The sequence below is a fragment of the Panulirus ornatus genome, chromosome 1, assembly GCF_036320965.1.
Source record: "Panulirus ornatus isolate Po-2019 chromosome 1, ASM3632096v1, whole genome shotgun sequence".
In the NCBI taxonomy this organism is placed as follows: domain Eukaryota; kingdom Metazoa; phylum Arthropoda; class Malacostraca; order Decapoda; family Palinuridae; genus Panulirus; species Panulirus ornatus.
This window is the reverse complement of record NC_092224.1, coordinates 18,157,975-18,177,611: the sequence shown is the minus strand read 5'-3', so window position 1 is coordinate 18,177,611 and position 19,637 is coordinate 18,157,975. Positions and strand designations below refer to the sequence as shown.

General features: G+C 41.2%; 1 protein-coding gene across 6 annotated transcripts in view; it reads right to left on the bottom strand.

The window, feature by feature from the left end:
• ash1 (histone-lysine N-methyltransferase ash1) overlaps positions 1 to 19,637 on the bottom strand; it is a 546,010-nt gene that overhangs the window by 505,313 nt on the left and 21,060 nt on the right. For all 6 annotated transcript variants that reach the window (XM_071682098.1, XM_071682255.1, XM_071682335.1 and 3 more), the window contains 2 exons: positions 10,423 to 10,917; positions 9,238 to 9,486 (listed from right to left, as the gene is read on the bottom strand). In XM_071682098.1, the coding sequence (XP_071538199.1) occupies positions 9,238 to 9,486; positions 10,423 to 10,917 (744 nt within the window). The remainder of the gene's footprint in view (positions 1 to 9,237; positions 9,487 to 10,422; positions 10,918 to 19,637) is intronic.

Sequence of the window (19,637 nt, the reverse complement as noted above, 5' to 3'; positions counted from 1 at the left end):
CACCTAGTCATGAGAAGAAAGATCATGAGAGGCAAGTGTTTTGGGAGCAGCTGAGTGTGTTACCAGCTTTGATGCACAAGACCAGGTTATAGTGATGGGTGATTTGAATGCAAAGGTGAGTAATGTGGCAGCTGAGGGAATAATTGGAGTACATGGGGTGTTCAGTGTTGTAAATGTAAATGGTGAAGAGCTTGTAGATTTGTGTGCAGAAAAAGGACTTGTGATTGAGAATACCTGGTTTAAAAAGAGAGATTTACATAAGTATATATATGTAAGTAGGAGAGATGGCCAGAGAGCATTATTGGATTACATGTTAATTGATAGGCATGTGAAAGAGAGACTTTTGCATGTTAATGTGCTTAGAGGGGCATCTGGAGGGATGTCTGATCATTATCTTGTGGAGGCAAAGGTGAAGATTTGTAGAGGTTTTCAGAAAAGAAGAGAGAATGTTGGGGTGAAGAGAGTGGTGAGAGTAATGAGCTTAGAAAGGAGACTTGTGTGAGGAAGTACCAGGAGAGTTTGAGTGCAGAATGGAAAAAGGTGAGAGCAAAAGAAGTAATGGGAATGGGGGAGAATCAAATGTATTTAGGGAAGTAGTGCTGGCTTGCGCAAAACATGCTTGTGGCATGAGAAAGGTGGGAGGTGGGCAGACTATAAGGGGTAGTGAGTGGTGGGATGAAGTGAGGTTGTTAGTGAAAGAGAAGCAAGAGGCATTTGGACGATTTTTGCAGGGAAGTAGTGTAAATGACTGGGAGATGTATAAAAGAAAGAGGCAGGAGGTCAAGAGAAAGGTGCTAGAGGTGAAAAAGAAGGCAAATGAGATTTGGGGTGAGAGAGCATCATTAAATTTTTGGGAAAATAAAAAGATGTTTTGGAAGGAGGTAAATAAAGTGTGTAAGACAAGAGAACAAATGGGAACATCGGTGAAGGGGGCTAATGGGGAGGTAATAACAAGTAGTGGTGAAGTGAGAAGGAGATGGAGTGAGTATTTTGAGGGTTTGTTGAATGTTTGATGATAGAGTGGCAGATAATAGGGTGTTTTGGGTGAGGTGGTGAGCGAAGTGTGAAGGTCAGGGAAAATGGTTTGATAAACAGAGAAGAGGTTGTGAGAGCTTTGCGGAAGATGAAAGCCAGCAAGGTGGCGGGTTTGGATGGTGTGGCAGTGGAATTTATTAAAAAAGGGGGTGACTGTGTTGTTGACTGGTTGGTAAGGATATTCAATGTATGTATGGTTCACGGTGAAGTGCCTGAGGATTGGCAGAATGCATGCATAGTGCCACTGTATAAAGGCGAAGGGGATAAAGGTGAGTGTTCAAATCACAGAGGTACAAGTTTGTTGAGTATTCCTGGGAAAATATATGGGAGGGTATTGATTGAGAGGGTAAAGGCATGTACAGAGCATCAGATTGGGGAAGAGCAGTGTGGTTTTAGAAGTGGTTGAGGATGTGTAGATCAGGTGTTTGCTTTGAATAATGTATGCAAGAAATACTTAGAAAAACAGATGGATTTGTATGCAGCATGTACGGATCTGGAGAAGGCATATGATAAGAGTGGATAGAGATGCTTTGTGGAAGGTATTAAGAGCATATGGTGTGGGAGGCAAGTTGCTAGAGGCAGTGAAGAGTCTTTATCAAGGACGTCAGGCATGTGTACGAATAGGAAGAAAGGAAAGCGATTGGTTCTCAGTGCATATCATTATGCGACAGGGGTAAGTGATGTCTCCATGGCTGTTTGTTTATGGATGGGGTTGTTATTCATTTATTTTTGTTTATTTTGCTTTGTCGCTGTCTCCCGCATTTGCGAGGTAGCACAAGGAAACAGACGAAAGAAATGGCCCAACCCACCCCCATACACAATGTATATACATACACGTCCACACACGCAAATAAACACACCTATACATCTCAATGTACACATATATATACACACACAGACACATACATATATACCCATGCACACAATTCACACTGTTGTTAGGGAGGTGAATTTAAGAGTTGGAGAGAGGGGCAAGTATGCAGTCTGTTGTGGATGAGAGGGCTTGGGAAGTGAGTCAGTTGTTGTTCGCTGATGATTCAGAACCGGTGGCTGATTCGGGTGAGAAACTGCAGAAGTTGGTGACTGAGTTTGGTGAAGTGTGTGAATGAAAAAAGTTGAGAGAATCTGTGAATAAGAGCAAGGTTATTAGGTTCAATAGGGATGAGGGACAAGTTAATTGGGAGGTAAGTTTGAAAGGAGAAAAACTAGAGGAAGTGAAGTGTTTTAGTTTTTTGGGAGAGGATTTAGCAGTGGATGGAACCATGGAAGAAGAAGCGAGTCAAATGGTGGGGGGAGGGGGTAAAGGTTCTGGGAGCATTGAAGAATGCGTGGAAGGCGAGAACGTTATCTCAGAGAAAAAATGGGTATGTTTGAAGGAATTGTGGTTCCAACAATGTTATATGCTTGTAAAGCATGGGCTATAGATAGGGTTGTGCAGAGGAGGATGGATGTGTTGGAAATGAAATGTTTAAGGGCAATATGTTGTGTGAGGTTGTTCGATCAAGTAAGTAATGAAAGGGTAAAAGAGATGTGTGGTAGTAAAAGGAGTATGGTGAAGAGAGCAGAAGAGGGTGTATTAAAATGGTTTGGTCACATGGAGAGAATGAGTGAGGAAAGATTGACAAGAGGATATATGTGTCAGAGGTGGAGGGAACAAGGAGAAGTGGGAGACCATATTGGAGGATGGAGTGAAAAAGATTTTTAGTGATTGGGTCCTGAACATACAGGAGGGTGAAAGGCGTGCAAGGAATAGAGTGAATTGGAATGATGTGGTATACCAGGGTCAACATGCTGTCAATGGATTGAACCAGGGTATGTGAAGCGTCTGGGGCAAACCATGGAAAGTTTTGTGGAGCTTGGATGTTGAAAGGGAGCTGTGGTTTTGGTGCATTACACATGACAGCTAGAGACTGAGTGTGAATGTATGTGGCCTCTGTTGTCTTTTCCTAGCGTTACCTCGCGTACACTTGGGGGGAGAGGGTGCCATTTCATGTGTGGCAAGGTGGCAATGGGAATGGATGGATGCAGCAAGTATGGATATGTACATGTGTATATATGTATATGTCTGTGTATGTTTATGTATGTATCACTGAAATGTATAGTTATGTATATGAGCATGTGGGGGCGTTTATGTATATACATGTGTATGTGGGTGGGTTAGACCATTCTTTCGTCTGTTTCCTTGCACTACCTTGCTAACACAGGAGACAATGACTAAGTATAATAATGATAAATAACAAGGATACGTATGTACATAGAACAGATGGTCAAAGGGCATTATTAGACTACATGTTGATTGATAGGTGTGTAAAAGAGACTTTTGGACGTTAAATTTACTGAGAGGGGCAGCTGGAGGAATGTGGGATCACTATCTTGCGAGGTGAAGGTGAAGACTTGTAGAGGTTTTCAAAAGCGAAGTGAAAATATTGGGGAGAAGAGAGTGGTGACAGTGAGCTTGGAAAGAACACTTGTGTGAGGAAGTATCAGGAGGGATTGAGTGTTAAATGGGAAAAGGTGAGAGCAAATGACTTAAAGGGAGTGGGGGAGGAATGGGATGTACTTGGGAAGCAGTAATGGCATGTGTAAAAGATGCATGTGGCATGAGAAAGGTGGGAGGTTGGCAGATAAAAAAAGGGTACCGAGTGGTGGAATGAAGAAGTAAAGTTGTTAGTGAAAGAGAAAAGAGAGGCTTTTGGACACTAATCAAAAGGAAGGAGCACAAATAACTGGGAGATGTATAAAAGAAAGCGGAAGGAGGTCAAGAGGAAGATGCAAGAGTTGAAAAAGAAAGCAAATGAGAGTTAGGGTGAGAGAGTCTCATTAAACTTTAGGGAGAAGAAAAAGATGTTTGAAAGGAGGTAAATAAAAAGTGTAAGACAAGAGAACAAGTGGGAACATTGGTGAAGGAGGCAAGGGGGAAGTCATACCAGGTAGTTTAGTGAATATTTTGAAAGTCTGCAGTAGTGTTTGATGACAGAGTGGCAGATGTATGGTGTTATGGTCAGGATGGTGTGTGAAGAGAGGGCCAGGGAGAAAGGCTTGGTTAAGAGAGAAGAGGTACTGAAAGCTTCAGACAACAAAATCTAGCAAGGCAGCAGGTTTGAATTTTACTGCAGTTGAATTTATTAAGAAAGGGGGGGTGACTGTGTTGTTGATTGGTTGGTAAGGATATTCAATGTATGAATGGATCATGGTGAAGGGCCCAAGTATTGGCGGAATGCATGCAGTGCCATTGTACAAAGGCAAAGGGGATAATGGCGGTGTTCAAACTACAGAGGTATAAGCTTGTTGAGTATTCCTGGGAAACTGTATGGGAGGATATTGACTGAGAGGGTGATGGCATAACCTGAGCACCAGATTGGGGATGAGCAGTGTTGTTCTAGAAGTGGTAGAGGATGTGTGGATCAGGTGCTTGTTTTGAAAAATGTGTGTGAGAAATACTTAGAAAAACAGATGGATCTCTATGAAGCATTTGTGGATCTGAAGAAGCCACATGACATGCTTAATAGAGATGTTTTGCAGAAGGTCTTAAGAGTATGTAGTGTGGGAGGTAAGTTGCTGGAAGCAGTGAAAAGATTTTATCAAGGATGTAAGGCATGTGTACACGTAGGAAGAAAGGAGAGTGATTGGTTCCCAGTAAAGGTCAGTCTGCGGAAAGTGTGTGTGATGTCCCAATGGTTGTTTAATTTGTTTATGGATGGGGTGGTTAAGCAGGTAAATGCAAGAGTTTTGGAGAGAGGGGGAAGTATGCAATCTGTTGGGGATGAGAAGGCTGGGAAGCAAGTCAGTTGCTATTCACCGATGATACAGCACTGGTGGCCAATTCAAGCGAGAAACTGTAGAAGTTGGGGAATGAGTTTGCAAAAGTGTGTGTAAGGAGAAGTTGAGGATGCATGTGAATAAGAACAAGGTTATTAGGTTCAGTAGGGCTGAGGGACAAGTCTATATGGAGAAGAATTGGAGGAAGTGAAGTATTTTAGATATCTGGGAGTGAATGGAACCATGGAAGTGGAAGCGAGTCACAGGGTGTGGGAGAAGACATTGGGTCTGGGGGCGATTAAGAATGTGTGGAAGAAGAGAACATTATCTCAGAGAGCAAAAATGGGTACGTTTGAAGCAATAGTATTTCCAACAATATCATATGTTTGCAAGGCATGGGCTATACATGCGGTTGCACACAGGAGGGTGGATGTGTTGAAAACGAAATGTTTGAAGACAATATGTGGTGTAAGGTGGTTTGATCGAGTAAGTAATGAAAGGGTAAGAGAGGTGCATGGAAATAAAAAGTGTGTGGTTGAGAGAGCAGAAGAGGGTGTGTTGAGATGGTTTGGACATATGGAGAGAATGAGTGAGGAAAGACCGACAAAGAGGATATATGCATCAAAGGTGGAAGGAACAAGAATCAAGAGACCAAATTGGAGGTGGAAAAATGGTGTGAAAAAGATTTTGAGCAATCGGGGCCTAAACATAAAGGAGAGTGAAAGGCATGCAAGGAACAGTGAATTGGAATGATGTTGTATACCAGGGTCGATGTGATGTCAATGGACTGAACCAGGGGATGTGAAACATCTGGCATCTGGGGTAAACCACAGAAAGGTCTGTTGGACCTGGATGTGGATAGGGAGCTGTGGTTTCGGTGCATTACACATGACAGCTACAGACAGAGTGTGAACAAATGTGGCCTTTTTGTCTGTTTTCCTGGCGCTAGCTGACTGAAGCAGGGGGTTATGATGCTGGTTTCCTGTTGGGTGAGGCAGCGCCAGGAATGGATGAAGGCAAGTAATTATGAATACGTACATGCATATATGTCTATGTGCATGTATATGTATGTATATATGCATATGCATATGAATGTGTATGGGCATTTATGTAATATATGTATACAAGTGGATGAGCCGTTCTTTATCCATTCCCTGGTGCTACCTCGCTCATGTGGGAAACAGCAGTCAAGTATAATAAATAAATATGGTATAATACATTAACACATATACACGTACATATACATACATATACATAACATATACATATATACATACATACACATACAAAGATATATTACATATAAACATATGTACATTTTCATACTTGCTTGCCTTCAACTATTCCTGGAGTCTCCCCGCCCCACAGAAAACAGCATCATTACCCCCAGCGTCAATGAGGTAGCACCAGGAAAACAGACAAAAAGGCCACATTTGTTCACATTCACTCTCTAGCTGTGATGTGTAATTCACCAAAACCACAGCTCTCTCTCCATATCCAGGGCCCACAGACCTCTCCATTATTTACCCCAGACGTTTCCCGCATTAGCAAGGTAGCACCAGGAAACAAAGAAAGACCCTTCCACTCAAATATACAAATGCACCCCAATTTACAATGGTTCGACTTACGTCTTTTCAACTTTACAATGGTGTGATAGTGACACGCATTCAGTAGAGACCATACTTTGAAGTTTGACCTTTTCCTTGGCTTGCAAAATGCGGTAAGATACTCTCTCATGATGCTGCACAGCAGCAGTGAGCAGCAGCTTCCAGTCAGCCACATGATCATGAGATTAAACAACTGATACTCTACAGTGTTCTCTGTTGCCAGTTTTTTTTTTTCTTTATTTTGCATTTTGTTTTTGCATCCCATATGTTTACAAAATGCCCATCGTCTCCTGCCTCTGGTGAAAAGTGGAAGGCAATCACTCAAGAAGATATTAAAGATAATTGCCCAGCATAAGGGCAGCAAGCCAGTGAATGGCCATCGCACGAGTTAGGATTTTTGTAATTGATGATCTCGACCATCTTAAAGAGTAAGAAGCGAATCAGTGATGTAGTGAAATCTTTAGCATCACTTAAATCCATTCACAAAAAAAAGAGCTGGGATAATTGATATGGAAAAATTACCTCTCAAGTGGATAGAAGACCAGATACATTAGTGCATACCGCATAGCCTACTGACGATCCAGGATAAGGTAAGAAGTCTTTTCGATATGCTAAAATGGTATGTTGATGATCATATGTATACACAAATGTTTACAGCATGTCATGAGTGGTTCCAATGCTTCAAAAGGCATCATAATTTTCATAATGTAAAGGTTAACAGTGAGGCAGCAAGTGCTGATACTGAAGGTGCTGTATTAGATAATTGTGGATGAGAAATATAAGTGTTCTGAGAACGTGTGAGCTAGGTCAGGTAAGCTATGATGTTCGGTAGGTTAGATGTACAGTACTAAATGTATGTTCGACGATATATTTTCAACTCGTGATGGGTTTATCAAGAACATAACCCCATCATAAGTTGGGGAGCATCTGTAGACATACACATATCAACATAAACATATATACAAAGACATATCAGCACATACATACACATGCACATATATAGTTATGTTGGAAAGGATCACAATATTGCACGTGATCAAGTATATTCCTATTCCACGGGGAAATGAAACACAATAAGTTCCCAAGTGCACTTTCGTGTAATAATTACTTCATCAGGGGAGACACGAGAAATACAACAGTCGGTTGATATACAACGAAGAGACATAGCTAGGACGCCATTTGGTGTAATTATTTCACAAAAGTGCACTTGGGAACTTATCATGTTTCATTTTCCCCGTGGACTCATAAAAATAAATATACATATATAGACATGAACATACTCATACTTGCTTGCCTTCATCCATTCCCAATGCCAACCCACCCTCCAAGAAACAGCATTGCCACCCCCTACATCAGCAAGATAGCACCAGGAAACAGATGAAAAAAGGCCACAGCCACTCACTCATTCTCTAGTTGTCATGTGTAATACACATGTACATATACATATAAACACATATACACATGTTCATATTTGTACTTATTTGCGATCATCCATTCCCGATGCTACCCTGCTCCACAGGAAACAGCATAAATGCATTAAAGAAAAGCAACAAAAATTATCACAGATAAATTCTTTTCTTCTCTCCCACATCTGATCACTGCCCCTGTATTGGGAAGTAGCTCACCCTAACAATATTACTTAAGGCTCTCACAGGGTAATTAGCTCCAACACTATGTTAATTTTCTTACAAATAATATTCTAATGTGGAAAATGTTACAATTAAATTAAATACCTATGCTATAATAAGGCACTCCTGTCTGTCTGTCCATCCATCCATTGCCAGCCTGGAACACAGCGTAGAAGCTGCCAGACACGCAGCAACTAATACCCATACAGAGTTGTAGCTATGTCAGGGAAGTTGCTAGATGAGTGACAACTAACTCACATGTACAGATAACAACAATTCATCAATTTACTTGACAGAATAGATACTGTTTGCTACTGATGTGAAAATATTTATATGAAAATCTTCATTGTTGATCAGGATGGCTGTGCCAACTATTGCTGGGAAACTGGCAGAGCAAATGGTTGGAACCACTGAACAATGTCAGGAAAAGTGAGTTAGGATTACATAAGGATGGGTTGGTGGTGGGGAAGGGTATGACAAGCAGAAAGGGAATAATGATGGTAGTGGAGTGAGAGTGTGGTGGTGGTGAGGGATGATGTGGTAGCCAGGGAGGGAGGGAAGGTGTGGCAGTAGTGCAAGGTGTGGTGACCAGGGAGGGATGGAAGGAGTGGCAGTAGTGTGAGGTGTGGTGACCAGGGAGGGAGGGAGTGGCAGTAGTGTGAGGTGTGGGATCAGTGGTGGTGAGGGAAGGTGTGGTAGCCAAAAAGGAAAGGAGTGTGAGTGATGTGGGAGGGCATGGTAGCCAGGGAGGGTGGTGGTAGCAGCCAAGGAAGGGACCGATGGTTGCGAGGGAGGGAGTGATGGTGGTGATGGAGGGTAGGGTGACCAGGATGGAAGGGCATGATGGCAGTGATGGAGGGTAAGGTAGCTTTTTGCATGAATGAGCAATTAAGAGCTCGGAGTGCCTGATTCTTATAGTTTCTTTAAAGACCTATCCAGCGCTGAATATTGTGTCTTGTGGAATGAAGATTATAAGCAGTGATGAACAAAAAAAATTAATGCACATGAAACCTATCTTGAAAAGAGTTTCAGTAATGTCATCGGTATGCCCAAGTATGCCTTGGAATATGAGCAAAGGTTGAAAAAATATGTCAACCCTTCATGCAATATCCTAAGATCATATATTTTGCAGCGATTCAATGTGGGCTATTCTCTTAATGATTAGTAGCATATCAAAGAAGATTAATGATAAACTAAATAGGCATTACCTGACTTCCACTCTCTGATTTGGAGTTTGATGGTGAAGGGGATCTTGATACAGAGCGTGACTTGATACTTTCCCTAGATACTGAATGAGACCTGGAGCTAAGCCTCGAGTCTGAATCTGATTCTGAACCATCAGTATCAGATTCATAAGCATCTGAATCTTCATCACCTTGGTCTTGATCCTCCACACTATCCCAATTTTCATTTATGGTGACCAACTGGCCTTGAGAATGATCAGGGGACGGAGAGTCCTGAAGATTGCGTTATTTCGTCAGTAAATACAGCAGTGGTGAAAACAAAATTAGACGAAAAAATAAAACAGAAATAAGAACTTACCATGAATCAATGTAAAATTTCATGACTCCAAATTTTGCATAAGAATTTCATTTTCATCTGTCTTCACAGCATTCTAGAGAAATTATCACAGGAAGTAAGTATATTTCAAGGCACTGGGGATCCCTGCCTGTTTGCTACCCTGTGGAGTTGAGAAACCTAATTCTGCACAATTATCTCTCACAGAAGTTACATGCCTGTATGCTCTACAGCTACCCAACAGAAACAGAAAAAGTGTTAATGAAGCTAAATATCTCTAATCTTTTAGACATGCAAAAGAATGGACTATTTTTCCCCCTAAGCAATGGCTCTATTACAAGAATCAAAAATACATAAATTCAATATGTAAGGTAACACATTCACAACAGCTTGACAGCCATGACTAGAAAAAAAAATGTCTGACAATTAATCTAACTAATGAATAGGATGAACTAACAGACCATTAAACAATCATGGTTCTTCAAAAGTGGGGGAATATGATCTTACCCATAATTAGTAAATACTCATGTATGAAGAGCCTATAGAAAGTATAAGGGGAAAGCAAAACACTTGGAATATAAAACAGTGAATGGATGGTTAATGGTTCTATGTATCTATCTATCTCTGATGCCTGTTCCAACTGCAACTCCCTCAAGAGAGTGGCCATGGAAATAATCTCTCCATAGATAGTGGACACCAGTTATTTAGCAAAATAACAATAAAATTACAGCTTCAAATGAGTATGTGGAAATGTTCCTATATCAACCACACAAAATAAATTGTGGGTGCCAATGATCAACAATGATAATACTTTTGCAGTATAAGCCCAAGCAATTACGAAGATCAAAACTTTGAGAACACCTTATACTACTCACTCGTATAGCCTGTATATCCACTGTTGATGGTAAATCTTGTGGTTCTTCCTCTTCCTCCTCTTCTTCATGTGCTACTGATGGTGGTCCCCACATGTGATGATGATGATGAGGCAGTGGGGGTGTGAGATGAGGGTGATGGTGAGGTGGAGGTGGAGATGTGAGGTGGTGGTGTGATGGTGGAGGTGGTGGTGGAGGTGGTGAGGTTAAGTGATGATGGTGATGATGTGCAGCTGGTGGTGGTGGTGGTGGTGGTGGAGGAGGGGATGTCAGATGATGGTGGTGATGATGGTGATGTGATGAGTGGTGAGGAGATGTAAGAGGAGCTGCAACAAGAGGGTGTGGTGGAGGGGACACAGATGCCAAGGAGGCTGCCGGCGGAGTTGGGGTTGTTGTTGGTACCACTACAGATGTTTGTGCTAGCTGCTTGGCCCCCTCTAAAGTCATGGGTTCAGCCAGGGTAGCGCTCTCCTCCTCATCCTCACTCAACATCATATCCTTAAAATAAAATATATTAAAAAAATGAGTCATACAAAGAAAAGCAATTAAATTACTCATTTTTTCAAATCCCATACCACATGCCATTCACTGCATTCAAAGCACAATGATTCATGCTAGATTAATCCAAAATACATTCAAAATCCTCACACTTTCTGACTGTGAAGATCCAGAGGTAGCATCTGAAATCTGGGTCCAGGAGAACCATCATGAGTGCAGGTGCTACTTTTGATTCTATTCTCCTCCCTTCAACACTCCTTCAATCCCAATATCTTATTCCTGTTAACAAATTCCATGCAACTGTTCTTGTTGTGACACTGACTCCCAATGGAACTTCAGTCAATCTCGACAATCTTGTCAAGAACTACAGCCTTTCCCAAATACAACATAGTTATCAACTTGATACATATATTTCTTGATATTATAGTATCATATGTTTGGATGGAAGGATGGAGTGAAAAAGATTTTGAGTGATTGGGGCCTGAACATACAGGAGGGGTGAAAAGCGTGCAAGGAGTAGTGATTTGGAACGATGTGGTATACTGGGGTCGACGTGCTGTCAGTGGACTGAACAAGGGCATGTGAAGCGTCTGGGGTAAACCATGGAAAGGTCCATGGGGCAAGGATGTGGAAAGGGAGCTGTGGTTTTGGTGCATTACACGACAGCAAGAGACTGAGTGTGAACGAACATAGCCTTTTTGTGTTTTCCTGGCGCTAACTAGCTGTAGGTGGGGGGATGCGATTTCCTGTGTGATGGGGTGGTGACAGGAATGGATGAAGGCAGCAAGTATGTTTATGTACATGTGTATATATGTATGTGTCTGTGTATGTATATGTATGTATATGCTGATATGTATATGTATGTTTCTGTGCATATATGGGCATTTATGTAATATACTATTTATTCATTATTTTATCTATTTTGCTTTGTCGCTGTCTCCCGCGTTAGTGACGTAGCGCAAGGAAACAGACAAAAGAAATGGCCCAACCCACCCACATACACATGTATATACATACATGTCCACACACGCAAATATACATACCTATACATCTCAATGTACACATATATATACACACAGAGACATATACATATATATACATGTACATAATTCATACTGTCTGCCTTTATTTATTCCCATCTCCACCTCGCCACACATGGAATAACAACCCCCTCCCCCCCTCATGTGTGCGAGGTAGCCCTAGGAAAAGACAACAAAGACCACATTCGTTCATACTCAGTCTCTAGCTGTCATGTAATAATGCACCGAAACCACAGTTCCCTTTCCACATCCAGGCCCCACACAACTTTCCATGGTTTACCCCAGACGCTTCACATGCCCTGATTCAACCCACTGACAGCACATCAACCCCGGTATACCACATTGTTCCAATTCACTCTATTCCTTCACGCCTTTCACCCTCCTGCATGTTCAGGCCCCGATCACTCAAAATCTTTTTCACTCCATCTTTCCACCTCCAATTTGGTCTCCCACTTCTCCTCATTCCCTCCACCTCCGACACATATATCCTCTTGGTCAATCTTTCCTCACTCATTCTCTCCATGTGACCAAACCATTTCAAAACACCCTCTTCTGCTCTCTCAACCACACTCTTTTTATTTTCACACATCTCTCTTACCCTCCCCAGCTACAGTGATATCAATGTTAATCCCAAATACTTGAAGTTCCAACTAAAAACTGCTGGACTTAATGCACAAGTGAACAAGCTAAGTTTCAGGCACTAAAGGAATGGACTGAATGGATTAGACTAATTCTGGAACAAGAGAGAATACAACAGGTCACATTATAGCTAGTACCAGAGTTTGATTTTACGAAACATGTAAGATTTGTAACAAAGTTGTGTGAAGATGATGTAACTAAATTTTTTCATGTCTAAAAATATGGCCAATAATCTCTAGGCTAGCTAAGATGTCTTGAACAATTTTGTTGTAACCTGTTCTTATGGTAAGGCTTAGGCCATGTGCGCAGTGTTGTCTGGTGACCAGTGCACCAATTATGAGGTCATGAAGGACATTGAGCTGAAAGCTTATGAGTTAACTCCAGAAACTTACAGACATAAGTTTAGGAATAAATGTAAGAACCCTGACAAGACCTATGTACAATATCTTCATGAAAAGGGTGATTTACTAAAGCAGTGGCTAAGCTCCAAACAAGCTTGTGAGTTTGAGGTACTTAAAGAATTAATGTTACTCGAGGAATGTAAGCTCAATGTGCCCTTTGAAGTGATGAATTACTTGGTTGAAAAAGAGGTGAAGTCTACTGACAAGGTTGGTTCAATAGCAGACCAGTCCATGCTGACTCACAAACTTACTATGGAGGGACCTCTAAAAGATTTTGATGGCTACAAAAAATCCAATAATAACGTAACCCCACCTGATTCTGCCCCCTTGCTGAAGGCCTCTAAAAGTAAGAGTAACAACCCTGAATGGGTTAGATCATGTCATTATTGTGGCAAAGGTGGACATCAGGTGACAAACTGCTGGACCAGGCTGAAGTAATCCAGGGATTCCACAAAAGAGTAAGTCAGTTAACCTAGTCTCAACCTTGGAGCCACCTAGTGATGTAATTGAGGCTAACTCTTCTTTCAGTAATAAGGGAAGCTGTAAGAATGGCAATAAATTTATAGGTGAGGATCCATTTAGGGGGAACTACAATGCATTCCTGTCTAAGTGTTATGTGTCATGCCATGGTGTACGAAGAGGGGTGACCGTATTGCACGATTCTCGTATGCTGCAGTCTCCGATTTTACACGGTCTAGTGCAGGTGGGAGAGTCTGAAAAATGAGTCTTGTTTGATGGGCTGTGGAGCCTCAAGGTAGATCCAACAGCTGATGTCTGTGTGTGGAAACAGATCTCTTCATGGGACCTCCTCTTGTGGGTACTGTGGAAGAGCTGCCTATCTCAGGGGTGGATTTTGTGTTAGGCAATGACCTAGCGGGAGGAAAAATGAGTCCAACCTCAGTGTTGTCTATGAAACCAGTGGAGTCTAAGGAGACGGACCAACTTGAAGAAGAGAAACCAGTGTGTGCAGTTACCAGGTCAATGACAGCTAGTAAGGCAGGCTGTGTGCAAGAGGCAGAGGTTGAAACAAAGACTGAGAACACCTTCCGATGGCGAAACTGGTGAGGTGGAGCTGTGTGATACCTTCTTTGCTGGTTTGGAATCCAAACAAGGATTAGTCAGTGAGGGTGATGATTTGTCTCGGCAGAATCTGAAGAGATTACAGAGGGCTGAACCAGAATTTAAGAAACTGTCCGAGTCAGCTGAAGAATCTGCCGACAGTTATTATCTTCAGGATGGGTTGCTCATGAGGAAATGGTGTCTGGTGTCATGTTATGGGGAAGACAAAGAGTGGCAGGAAGTTCACCAGGTTGAGGTGCCACATCCCTACAGAGGGGGGATTATGAAGCTTGTGCACGACTTGAACTTTGGGGTGAAAATGTCCCAGGAGAGTGTGGCAGAATGTGTATTGGCCTGGTGTCCGCAAGATGTTGCTCAGTATGGAAAGACGTGTCATACATACCAAGTGATGGGGAAGCCCAGTCAAAAGCTTATGGTTGCTTCCTTAGTTCCTATTTCCCCCTTTGAAGCTCCATTTGATCATGTTATAATAGTTCACATTGTGGACCCCTTGCCAAAAACCTCATCTGGCTACTGTTGCATTTTGAGTATTGATGATACAGCCATGAGATATCCTGAAGCCAATACCTTTAAGAAGCATGAATGTAAAAATTGTTGTCCAAGGATATGCTTAGCTTCTTCATTAAGTTTGGACAATCCAAAGTGATGCAATCTGATCAGGGGGTTCAATCCTATGTCCCGGACTTATCAACAAACCCTGAAAGAGTCACCTATGAACATTTTCATCAACAGGTTTCTATCTCTTGCAGAAATAAAAAGCTCTCGGAATCAAACAACTCATCACTCGAACTAATAGTGCTATCTCCTTAATATGCTCAATGAAATCTAGTTTCTCATTTGTGATGACACCCAAATCTTTCATATCTGGCCGACTCTGTGTCACTTTCCCTGTTGACCTTTTATATGGCAATACTAATGAATCTTTCTTTGATCCATAACTTATTTGCTCAATCTTATCTTCATTGAATTCCATTAGCTTCACTCCTGCCTATTTGTTATTTGTATCCAGGTCTTTTTGCATTACCATCAGATCAATTTCTGATCCAATAATTTTTGCTTAGTCTGATGTCATAAAGCTCCTCACTACACTTTCCTTTACTTAACTGTTGTTATCATATAAAAAAAAAAAACGAGGCTGACATCATTCCTTATCATCCCCAGACAGGGGGGAGGGAGAGAGAGAGAGAGAGAGAGAGAGAGAGAGAGAGAGAGAGAGAGAGAGAGAGAGAGAGAGAGAGAGAGAGAGAGAGAGACTGGAAATCGTTTTTTGCATTGTTGAAAAAAAAAATTCAGTTTTCAAAACCTGCAGTCTCTCCTGTGAGCACAAATGAATACTTACATGAAACAGGAAAGTTTTGACAAAAACTCTGATAATCAACCAGACCTAAAATCAAAAATCAATACTTTCAATGGCAATTCATAGAAACAATGTAATCTGTTCCTCCTGAAGGAGAAATCCTTAAAGCCACATGGGGTAACTCCAAAATGTCAAAACAAAGATGCCATCAGATGAAGGTGGTTGATGATTACATTACCAAAGACCCTTTTTCTTGGTTCCCTCAAATGAAAAATTTCTGAGGATGGCTGAGGGCCATCTTCTTCACATTAAGTGTTCTTGAGTAAAACCCGAGGTGTAAATAAATAATTCTTCTTATTCCACACTGAGATATTCCTAACTGAAAGTAGTTTCAAGATTACACACACAATTGGTCCTCTCATTACTCTCTAGTGAAGTCCAAACAGTCTCTGTGAGATTTAATCATGCTTAAGGCATAACACTATCCTGAAGCCTTCCAAGAGCTAATGACAATATGGCTATTTCTACATCTAATAGTTATATTCTTAAGCCAAAAATCTATGTTTAGAGTTTATCTTACCTATGAGAGACTGTCATCAAAGAGAAAGAGTTCTGTGTAAGTACACATATAAATATCTCTCTCCTTCCACAGCCCAAAAGCTACGTAAAAAAAGAAATTTCATAAAGTACTGAGTAACTAAACTGCTAGAAAAACTTTCAGATTTGATAATGTTTGGTGTTTCTGACAGCTCCTTCATGGGCTGCACTGGAGAAGCAACCAGGCTTCCCATCCCAGAAAGTAAGATTGAAAAAGTTCATCAGAAACAGGGCCTTTCAGATTACCCACAATGCCTGAAGAAGTGTTCTTAAAGGGCAATCTAAATTTCATAAGGTTCATTCAGTACCAAATTACACTACAACTTAAATTTCCATGTGAATAAGGGGTTAGGGACCATGGACAAGATGAAATATATAAATGACCATGTAAATGATGTTTTTTTTTTTTTTTTTTTTTTTTTTTTGCTGTCGCTGTCTCCCGCGTTTGCGAGGTAGCGCAAGGAAACAGACAAAAGAAATGGCCCAACCCACCCCCATACACATGTATATACATACGTCCACACACGCAAATATACATACCTACACAGCTTTACATGGTTTACCCCAGACGCTTCACATGCCCTGATTCAACCCACTGACAGCACATCAACCCCGGTGTACCACATCGATCCAATTCACTCTATTCCTTGCCCTCCTTTCACCCTCCTGCATGTTCAGGCCCCAATCACACAAAATCTTTTTCACTCCATCTTTCCACCTCCAATTTGGTCTCCCACTTCTCCTCGTTCCCTCCACCTCCGACACATATATCCTCTTGGTCAATCTTTCCTCCCTCATTCTCTCCATGTGCCCAAACCATTTCAAAACACCCTCTTCTGCTCTCTCAACCACGCTCTTTTTATTTCCACACATCTCTCTTACCCTTACTTTATTTACTCGATCAAACCATCTCACACCACACATTGTCCTCAAACATCTCATTTCCAGCACATCCATCCTCCTGTGCACAACTCTATCCATAGCCCACGCCTCGCAACCATACAACATTGTTGGAACCACTATTCCTTCAAACATACCCATTTTTGCTTTCCGAGATAATGTTCTCGACTTCCACACATTCTTCAAGCTCCCAGAATTTTTGCCCCCTCCCCCACCCTATGATCCACTTCCACTTCCATGGTTCCATCCGCTGCCAGATCCACTCCCAGATATCTAAAACACTTTACTTCCTCCAGTTTTTCTCCATTCAAACTTACCTCCTAATTGACTTGACCCTCAACCCTACTGTACCTAATAACCTTGCTCTTATTCACATTTACTCTTAACTTTCTTCTTTCACACACTTTACCAAACTCAGTCACCAGCTTCTGCAGTTTCTCACATGAATCAGCCACCAGTGCTGTATCATCAGCGAACAACAACTGACTCACTTCCCAAGCTCTCTCATCCCCAACAGACTTCATACTTGCCCCTCTCTCCAAAACTCTTGCATTCACCTCCCTAACAACCCCATCCATAAACAAATTAAACAACCATGGAGACATCACACACCCCTGCCGCAAACCTACATTCATTGAGAACCAATCACTTTCCTCTCTTCCTACATGTACACATGCCTTACATCCTCAATAAAAACTTTTCACTGATGTACCAAATAATATTCAAAACATAGCCATGCAAAGAAAGTTATATATAATACATACGCAAAATGATAAGACAGGTATTTGCCTACTAGTCACATCCACATTTGAGACTCTCAGGTAGGATAGGTAAGGTTTTTCATATATTCTTTCTGTATATTTAGATAATCATTAGTTCATGCATTAGGTAAGCACACACCAAAGAGAACTGCATAAAAAAAATATACATAGAATACATTTAACCATATCATTCACCACATGAGAAGTACATTTCAAACAATGAAATGACACCATTTCACTCGCAGAGAAAGTACTATTCTTTAAATAGTGAAACATCATCATTTCATTCATTGAACAAGAGGTCAATCTTAAAACACAAAACAACTGACCACTCACCTCCCAGAACTGGAAATGTACCATCCTTTTTATGCTTTCTGTGACCAACATGGCACAGGCAAGACCATCTTGGATGAACAAAATAAGCTAAAGAAAAATAAAGTACGTATTTGTCAACTTCACTCTTATAAGAAGAAAGTCCAAAAGAAGAGGGGAAAGACAAAAGAAAGAAGAGAATTCCTTAATGGTCCAAGAGTAGAAGCGGGCAACATAATAACCAATCCTCAAGTGGCCAATCTCCACACACAAGCTGTGGGTAGCAGCAGCCAACCAAGTGCCATGGGTCCCAACCTCAGAAGTGGGGACACATGCACCCAGTTCATTAGAACAATGGCCAAAATAATATAAATGGAGAGCAACAATAGTGCAGTGTATGATAAGGGATGTTCGAAGAGAGGGGATGCCAGGAAAATTAATGAAATAGAAAGCTTTTGATGTAATCACACACTAATTAACAGAAGGGCATTGGATAAGCCAGGCCAGATATGTATGCAGTATTCCATACTTGAGCAAATAAAGCCTGTTCATGGGAAATAGCTGCACACAAGAAAAATAATTACAGCACCTACAGAACACTCCCAGCTTTTAGGAAGCAAACTTTATGTTAACTATGTGGGGTTTCCAGGACAGAGTGGAATGATATCATTATGCCTGATATGTTTATATTACCACAAGATTGAACTGTGGCATTTTAAAATTGAACTGAGGGAAACAATTCTTAGAAAGAGATATAGGAAGGACTTGCATCTTAGAACTATTACATGTTATAAGGTTACTAATTCCCCAATCTGAAATGCTGCCGAGGTCCAATCTAGAGAGGATATATGATATGGGAAAGAGAGCAAGTATTAAAGGCAGGAAGGAAGGAAATGCAAGCTCAAGTATTTAAACTGGAATCATCAGCATGACAGTGAATAGGGGTATAAGTAAAAAAATGATCATTTACTGAGAAGAAAGAGTAGGTAATGGAACAGAACCCTCAAGACCACAACTACCAATAAGATAAGAGAGAGAAGTCACTCCATCGATAACTTACCTGGTGAATACCTGATGAAGTCTTTGGAGAACATCTACCACCACAGTTTAGGGTAGGCCTAGGTTATTGGGAGGAGTTGCTCGTCAACTAAGCTGTCATAGCTCACAGGCCCACATAACCCCTAGAAACAGGTTGGTCCAGTACACTTTGTAACAAAGTGTACTCTTGTCCAGGACACACACACACTTCTCTACCATGTATCCCATGGTGTTTCTGATAATAGCATGCAAGGTGGTGTACTTTCTTGGGCCTTGGATGTTTAAGGTGTTTTCTTATTTCTAACACTGCACTTCTGGGTTTCAGGGGGAGTATTCTACAAAGCCTTCCATGGCTGTCATGACAGCACGATGTTATTTCCGAGTGTAAGTGGAACCAAACATTCCAGGATTTATCAGGTATAGATGATTACATACCTCTCCTGTCTATGTTCAAGGGAATATGTATAGCCTGAGAAATTTTAGTAATTTCCAGTACTTGACTTCCTTTACTAGATTACCTTGGGTTATGAAAGATCTTTGACTACCTTCTAATTCTGTAATTTTGCCTACAATGTAGGGTAATGTTAGAACACAGCAATATTCAATCTGAAGAAGAATAACCCTCTTGAATAATATCTTCATTGGCTTTCCTTCT